The following is an 8,764-nucleotide window of genomic DNA, read 5'->3' on the forward strand; positions in this document are numbered from 1 at the left end:
TGTTTTCATCATAATGATCACAGCACTCCTTTGACAGCCTCGGAGGTTACATTCCCCCCTAAAAAAAAACCATGGAAGGCAGGATCAATTTCTCCTAGAAAATATGGAATTGGGGGAAAAATAAAATATAATTAAAAGGACACAAGAATTAAAAGTTTTAGGAGGTATTTACTACTACAAAAATAATAGGTATTAGATTTTAACATTTAAAAAATGTTGAATTAAAAATTGTCACCTTGGCCGGCTGCCAAACCATGCTGAGTGCAGCGTGCGGCAGGCTCGCCTCAGCGCTGCGGAGGACCTGCGCGCTGCCACGGTCACCCGGAGGGGCCTGCGCGGGTCGGCGTCGCGGCGGTCGGCTGACGAGAGCGAGAGGACCGAGGAACCGTCTCGCACCTTCGACCTGGCGCTTCTGGAGTTCTTGGTGTGCCCGCTCTCCAAGAAGTCGCTCAGATACGAAGCATCAACAAATGAATTGATTAATGAAGAGTTGGGAATAGCCTATCCAATTATTGATGGGATTCCTAACATGATACCACAGGCAGCTAGGATGATGACACATCAAAATAAGAAGCAAGAAGATATGGATCAACACTAAATCATAATTAAAAACAACAAAGACAACTAAATTTTCTTAATATTATCCACCTTTTAAAAAGTCAGAGTGGCAGGTAATAAGTGGGAGAGAAGAATGTCTCTTTCTCTTCCTACGTTGACTGTCCTTATTCCATTGGTCTCTCTAGCAGGACTGTTCTACTCCGCCTCTGTGGAAGAAGACTTCCCACAGGGCTGCACTAGCACAGCCAGTCTGTGCTTTTATAGCCTGCTCTTGCCCATTACCATACCAGTGTATGTGTTCTTCCACCTTAGGACTTGGATGGGCATTAAACTCTTCAGGCATAATGAATGCAACCAGAGCCAAGATGGTATATTCATTAATGATAAGTCTTGAGCATCTATCTCTGAAAGCTCAGCTGCATGGAAATACTGGAAACCCATTTAATTTTCAGGAAAAATACTATACCTTGCTTTTCTGTCAGAGGTTTAGGACTATAGGAAGCTGCAGAAGCTTCTTTTATTATACTCTGGTTCTGCCCTTGTTTTTTGAAGGCTCTAATTTATAACTGCTATATCAGAAGCAACAGTACAACACAGTCACTTGCTGGAAATGAACAACCCACCATTATCTAATGACTATCTCTTATCCTTTTCATCTAAAAGTTAATAATATGAAATCTTATGTTTGTCTTAAAAAGTCTTTGGTAAAGTCACATGTTACAGATAACTGAAATAATTCCAAAGGACATATGTTGGAGTAGTTGTAGAGAAATGCGTTTGAACTAGTGTGACATAAAACTATAATAAAATAGAAATTTCATGGACTCGCAAAAAAAAAAAAAATTGTAACCTTTTCCTGAATAATCTTCTTTACCTGTTTCAAGAAATATTGTTTTTGATTATGATCTAGGGTACAATTACCAGATAAAATGCAGAATTCCCAGTTAAATTTGACTTTCAGATCAACTATGAATATTCTTTTAGCATAAGCATGTCCCTTGCAATACTTCATTATTTATCTGAAAGTCAGATTTAACTGGGTATTTTGTATTTTTATATGCTAAATCTGGCAACTTTAGTTTAGGAAGGAAGTTTCTTTCACAATTTTTATGTTATGCAAATTGATCTCTTTCAAGTTTTCAAGTCGGCCTTCACGTGTCACGCATTTTATTCTTACATCCCCCTTTGCTTCATTTTCATAAACTTCAGTAAACTACACAACCTCCTGGACTTTTCACAAATACTATGTTGTTAGAAGCTTTTTTCTCCTTATATCTAGTCTTCTACCTGTCCATTGAGAGAGTGTTATTTGTTGAAAAAATAGTCACAGAGCACCAGGGATGCAATAAGTGAGAAGAGACACAACTCCTACCCTCATGAAAGTTAGGGTCTAGGGGAGGAAGCAAACAGTGACCAATAGCCACCACCCCATAGACCTACTCCCATGATTTCTGAGAGGGGAAAAACAATAATTATTGTTGCATTATTTCATTAAAGACCTCTAACCACACGTATTTATTAAAAGGCTATGGATTTTTAACTTATATTTCACAGAAACAAAAAGCAGTGTCATCTTAGAACCACAGTTGGCAAAACTATGGCTGGCAAGAGACTGCTCTCCTCCAACCAACTGCCTCATTTTTCCTATTTTCCAGGGTCTGAATCAAGCTGCTGTTCAACCCCTCCTGACCCTTTGTCAATATGCGAGTTCTGATGGACTTTTCCATTCCATTAATTTCCTTTCCTGGCACTTACTAACATACCTATTTTTCACTATTATATGAAAAGAAGATACCTATAAGTTTCTTCTCTAAGATATATTATAACCTGTTTCCATTCCCATCCTGATAAATTGAGAACTTCTAAAATACTTTAATGCCTCACCTATTTCACCAGGCTCCAGTCCTTACCCCAATAATTAAGTTTGTTGAGACAGTTTTATACCTGTAGATCATTATTAGTATTTCTCTGCAGTTCATCTTCTATTTCCAGAAACTTTCATGAGCTCTTACATTACACATTCAAGACAATGTTGATTCTTCACTTACATTTAAATTTTACATATGTGGTGGTCAAGATGGAGGCATGGGTAAACACACCTGGCCTCCGCCCACAACTATAGCAAAAAATAGAACTAGACTACAAAGAAAATTTTACCCAGAATTGTCAGAAAAATTGAGCTGTGTGGAAGTCCAACAACCAAGGATTTAAAGAAGCCACATCCATCTAGACAAGTAGGAGGGGCAGAGATGTGGAGAGGCAAGAAGACAGGAATAGGTAGTTCCACACTCACATGTGGTGGATTAAAAAATGGGAGGGGTACCTCAGGGGTGAGGGATGCCAGCCCCAGTCCAGACCACACAGCCCAGGGTCCCAGCACCAAGAAGATAAGTCCTCATAACCTCTAGCTATAAAAACAAGTAGGGGCTAGGGTGGCAAAAGAAACTGTGCCCTCTTTAAGGGCCCATAATGGACTTAGGACTCACACAGACCCACTCCCTCTGAGATTCAGCACCAGGGCAATAGCTAGAACAGCACCAGTGGCATATGGGGAGAAAGTAAAGTGCAAGTGCAGAAACATCTTCCTCCCAGGAGAAACTCCAAGAGGCCAGGCAAGGGCACTGTCTCCTCTGTGAACCCTCTTCCACATAGAGCAACAGAGCATCAACACGAGTTGCACTTCCCCCCAGAGATTACCTAATGCTCTGCCCCATATATTTAACAGGTGAGCTAAGACAGGGGGTGAAAGCAGCTCTACATAATACACAGAAACAAACACAGGGAGGCTGTCAAAAATGAGAAAACAAGGAAATATGGCTCAAATGAAAGAACAGGAAAAAACCCCAGAAAAAGAATTAAATTTAATGGAGATGGGCAACCTATCAGATGCATAGTTCAAAACACTGGTTATCAGGATGCTTCAGGAACTCATTGGGTACTTCAACGGCATAAAAAAGACCCAGGCAGAAATTGAGGTTGCATAAAGTAAAATAAAGAAAAATCTATAGGGAACCAACAGTGGAGGGGATGAACCCAATAATCAAATCAATGATTTGGAACACATGGAAGGAAAAAAAGGATTCAATCAGAACAGGATGAAGAAAAAGAATTTTTTTTAAGATGAGGATAGGCTTAGGAACCTCTGGAACATCTTTAAATGTACCAATATTTGAATCATATGGGGTGCCAAAAGGAGAAGAGGAAGAGCAAGAAATTGAAAATTTACTTGAAAAAATAATAAAATAAAACTTCCCTAACTCAGTGAAGGAAGTAGGAATACAAGACCAAGAAGCACAGAGTCTGAACAAGTTGGACCCAAAGAGGACCATACCAAGACACATCATAATTAAAATATCAAAGGTTAAAGATAAAGAGGGCATCTTAAAAGCAGCAAGAGAAGAAGAGAGAGTTACCTACAAAAGAGTTCCCATAAGACTATCAGCTGATTTCTGGAAAGATACTTTACAGGCTACGAGAAACTGGCAAGAAGTATTCAAAGAGATGAAAAGCAAGGACCTACAACCTAGATTACTCTATCTAGCAAAGCTATCATTTACAATTGAAGGGTAGATAAAGTGCTTCTCAGACAAGGTAAAACTAAAGCAGTTCATCATCACCAAGCCATTATTATATAAGATGTTAAAGGAAATTATATAAGAAAAAGAAGATCAAAACAATAAACATTAAAATGGCAATAAATTCAAACTATCAATAATTGAATTCAAATAACAAGCTAAGTAAACAAGCAGAACAGGAACATAAACATATAAAGATCATTTGGAGGGTTATCATTTGGAAGGGGGGAAGGGAAAATGTGGGGAAAGGCACAGGGATTAAGAAGCACAAATTGGTAAGTACAAAATAGACAGGGGAATGATAAGAACAGTATAGGTAATAGAGTAGCCAAAGAACTTATATGCATGACCCATGTACGTGAACTAAGTGGGGGGAGGATTGCTAGACAGAATGAGGGTACTGGGTTGAGAGGAGCAAAGGGGGAAAAATTGAGACAACTATAATAGCATAATCAATAAAATATTTTTTTAATTTACATATGTAAAGATAGCTCATCACTCTCTACATTTCTTACTTTCCCAATTTAGTTTCTCAACCTTGACATTGTTGACATTTTGAGCAAGACAATTCTTTGTTAGGAGCAGGAGATGGCTGCTCTGTGCATTGTAGGATGTTTAGCAACATCTCTGGCCTCTACACCTAGCTAGATACCGGCAGCAAAACTCTCACCTGCCCCTGATGTGACAAACAAAAATAACTCCAGGCCTGACTGGTGTGGCTCAGTGAGTTGAACACTAGCCTGTGAGCCAAAGGATCACTGGTTCAATTCCAAGTCAGGGCACATGCCTGGGTTATGGGCCAGGTCCCCATTTGGAGGAGTGCAAGAGGCAACCATACATTGATGTTTCTCTCCCTCTCTTTCTCCCTCCCTTCCATCTCTCCAGGGAAGAGGGAAAGTGGGGCAAAAATCCTCCCTGTTTAAGAACCACTACCCACCTCAAAGTCTATATATTTTTTCACTTGATGTTGGTTTTCTTCACATGGGTTACCAGTTGTCCCAGTTTGCATGAGACTGAGGGGTTTCCCATGAGATGGAATATTAAGTGCTAAGATGGACAAAGTCTTGGACAGACCTAGACAAATTAGTCATTCTACTGGGTGATAGTCTTAAACTCTTGCAAATCACTAATGTCTTTCTTTCATTTAGTCAGATAAATATTATCTTGGTTAGATATTGTATTCTTGGTCTTAGTTCTATCTCATTGGTAGCCTAAGCATGTTATTGCTTCATTTTCTAGCATGAAGTGGGGGCAGGTAAAAAAAACTCAGCCTCATCTGATTGTGTTCCCTTTCTTAGTAATTTGGTTTACCTAGTTGGAAACTTCTCATATTTTCTCTTTATCCTTCCAGAGCAAGAGTTTTGCCAGGATATACAAAATACACACCTTTACTTTTTCTTCCATCAGTCTTGCCTGGAATTCATTAATTCTCTCTAACTTCAGATTCATGTTTCTTCAGCTCAGGAAAATTTTATACTATCATGTATTTAATTATTGTCTTCCCTCCATCTCTATTTTTTCTTTTTCTTTTTTAAAATAATTCTTTTAGTTCACGTGTCAGGTCTCATAGATCTATGTACTTTGAATCTTTAATCTTTGTCTTTACTATTTCCATCTCTTTGTAATTCTGTTCTGTGTTTTAAAACATTTCTTCTAACTCTTTGCTTCTCAACAATGACTATTTTCTCCTTCAATTTACCTACCAGTTGTTTAATGTTAAATATCATCATGGGTTTTTCATCTCAGAAAATCTTTTTGGTACTGTTCTTGAATCTTGCCTAGGCTCCTATCTTTGTTCAAGTTGATGCTTATTCAGCGGAAGCCCACCAGTTCAGGACCACCAGTGTACCTTGGGGAACAGGGAGACTGTGTCATATATTCCTACCTAATCCAAACACTCCCTCCCTGCTGTTTAGTTTACCTTCTGTTATTCCTTTTCTAATGGTCTTCCTTTCTTTACATAGATTCAAATTTCTGACCTATATCAATTTCTTTATTTCTAAAGAAATTATTTTAACATTTCTTGTAAGGTGGATCTACTGATGACAAATTCCCTCAGTTTTTAATTAAGAAAGTCTTGTTTCTTTTTCACTTCTGAAGGATATATCATTGGATACAAAACTCTAAGTCAATAGGTTTTTATTCTTTCAACACTCTAAATATTTCACTTCACTCTTGTTTTCATGGTTTCTGAACAGAAGTCTGATGGAAATCTTGTCCCTGCTCCTCTATAGGTAAGGAATTTCTATTTCCCCCATCCCTGGGCTTCTCTGAAGACTTTTTCTATGTCTTTGATTTTTTGTAGTTTGAATATGTGTCTAGGCGTTGTTTGGGGGTATTTATTCTGCTTAATGTTTCCTGAGCTTTGTATTTCTGTGGTTTGGCATTTCTCAATAATTTGAGGGAAATTCTGTCATTATTGCTTCAAATATTTTTTCTGTTCCTCTTTCTTCCTTCTTTTTCCAGTATTCCTATTATGTGTCTATAACAACTATTGGAACTGTCCCATAGTGCGTGCATATTCTGTTCTGACACTTTCATTCTCTTTTCTCTCTACATTTTTTTGAAGTTTCTACTGACATTCCTTCAAGTTCATCAATTTTGTCCTTAGCCATATCCAATCTATTCATGAACTCCCAAAGGTGTTCTTTATTTTGTTAAAATGTTTTGTGATTATTAGACTTCTTTTCTGTTCTTAGAGTTTTCTTCTCTCTGCTTACATTATTCTTCTGTTCTTGCATGTTGTCTACAATTTTTAAATTAGACCCATTAGTCTATTCATCATAGTTGTTTTAAATTCTCAGTCTGATAATTCCAACATTTATCACATATCTGAGTCTGGCTCTGATGGTTGCTCTCTCTCTTCAAATTGTGCTTTGTGTCTTTCAGTATACTTTGTAATTTTTTGTTGAAAGCTGGGTATGATGTACTGGGTAAAAGAAACTTGGTACCGGTTCCTATAAAGGTTTCTGCTCCTGGACTTCTGTTCCAGTAAATTGTGATTCTCTGTGTCTGCTTATCCATCTCTCCAATTTGTGAAGTGTTTGTTTGCCCTGTGACCTCAATTCTCTGATAGACCTAATACAAGTTGTTGATTCTCAGTTTGTTAAGCTTTTTTTTCCCCTCGTTTAATGATAGGAGTAATATCTTCCAAGCTTTTTACACACCAGACTGGATACCAAAATTCCTCGCTTCTGTTTACACCAACAGCACTCCCATTTCTGCAGACCGAAGTACAATTTATTTTATCTGCCTCACCAAGGCTCTTTCCACTAACTCTAGGCTCTTGTCAAGCCACAGGGGGAGAAATCCTGCACCAACCCTCTCCAACAGAATCAGCCAGAGGTGGGGGCGGCCTTTTACCCTCCAGCCTGCCCAGCATGCTAGCTGGCCTCCTCAGCAAGCTCAGGAGAGGGGGATGCATTGGGAGGAAGCCCAGTCACACTGAAGTTGTCATATTCCCAGAACTCTCTTTACTCCACCTGTACCTAGTTAGTTGCCAAATCAAAAGTAGATTCTGCCTCTTTCCTTTATTTTCCTGCTGCCAGCAACTTGGCCCAGGTCCCCACTCCTTCTGCTCTCTCTTCCTCACAGGGCATTCTACCAGCTTCCTCTCTGCAGGTCTCTTCCCAAACCAGCCCAGTTCAGTCCTCACTATCAGGGAAGCACAACTTGGATCACTTCACTGCCTCCTCAGAAACCGTTAGTGTCTCCCCAGTACTTTCTGGATGAAATGCAACATGCCCCGTCCTGACATTTAGGACCAATCTACATTTCTAATCTTAACTCTCATTGATCTCCTACAAACAACCTACTCCCAGCCAAATTTAAATTGTAGACATTTTCCCCACACCTGGCATTTCTTATTCTGTGCCCTTGCCTTATCATTTCCACTCTGCCACCTAAAATCCTTTTTCAGGTTACCAAATTCTTACCCATTCTTCAAAAACCATCACCTTTGTAAATCCTTTGCTCATCTTCACAACCAAAAACGAACTCTTTTCACTTTCACTCTCCTTCATGAACTTCCAGGCCACATTCACATTCAGCACACAATGGTCTCTTTTAGCAGAGTACTATTGTCCTTTGAGCACCTGCCTTTTCTAGCTCCTTGGGGACAGAGTCTGTGCCACGCTAATCTCCATATTCTCCCACAACATCTAGCACAATGCTTTGCAAACAGTAGTTGCTTAACAAATATATCTTTAATTGAAACCGTATGCTATTTTAAGAAGGCAATCTATGGTTTCCAGCACATTCATTATGGTTCTGATGTATTAAACAAAACAGTTTATAGTATATTCTTGGCCTTCACAAGGGAAAAAAAGACTGAAGACCTTGATGAATCCAAAACACTGGAATTCAGAAAAGTTCATAGCTTTTCATCGTGTTTCTGTCAACAGCTATGTATTTACCAACTCTCCACATGTTAACTACATTTTCTACCTTTACTTAACTTTTTCTTTTACTGGAGTAAGAGTTTAATGAAGTAAGAGTTTTACCCAAAGCAACAAAATTTTAGACATTTCATGAATGTTACTATATGTGTGTTGTGAGTACACAAACAGGAGAGATATTTGTGGCCAATTAGCCTGGTAATATGTACTATTTGTTTTGATTTGTTTTTATCT

The 8,764-nt window shown here is 38.7% G+C and overlaps 1 protein-coding gene and 1 pseudogene across 1 annotated transcript; both read left to right on the forward strand.

Moving 5' to 3' along the window:
- Positions 1 to 254: 254 nt before the first annotated feature.
- LOC150004357 (protein preY, mitochondrial pseudogene) lies at positions 255 to 679 on the forward strand (annotated as a pseudogene).
- Positions 680 to 691: 12 nt separating this feature from the next.
- LOC150004358 (phosphatidylinositol N-acetylglucosaminyltransferase subunit Y-like) lies at positions 692 to 952 on the forward strand. Its single transcript, XM_090284901.1, has one exon. It carries the CDS (start codon positions 692 to 694, stop codon positions 950 to 952), a length of 261 nt encoding a protein of 86 aa, XP_090141027.1.
- Positions 953 to 8,764: the final 7,812 nt, after the last annotated feature.

Source organism: Furipterus horrens, unplaced genomic scaffold, assembly GCF_987537825.1.
Source record: "Furipterus horrens unplaced genomic scaffold, mFurHor1.1.pri manual_scaffold_7, whole genome shotgun sequence".
Lineage (NCBI taxonomy): Eukaryota > Metazoa > Chordata > Mammalia > Chiroptera > Furipteridae > Furipterus > Furipterus horrens.

Coding starts and splice junctions, on each gene's coding strand:
- LOC150004358 (XM_090284901.1), top strand. CDS start 692: ATGTCTCTTTCTCTTCCTACGTTGACTGTCCTTATTCCATTGGTCTCT.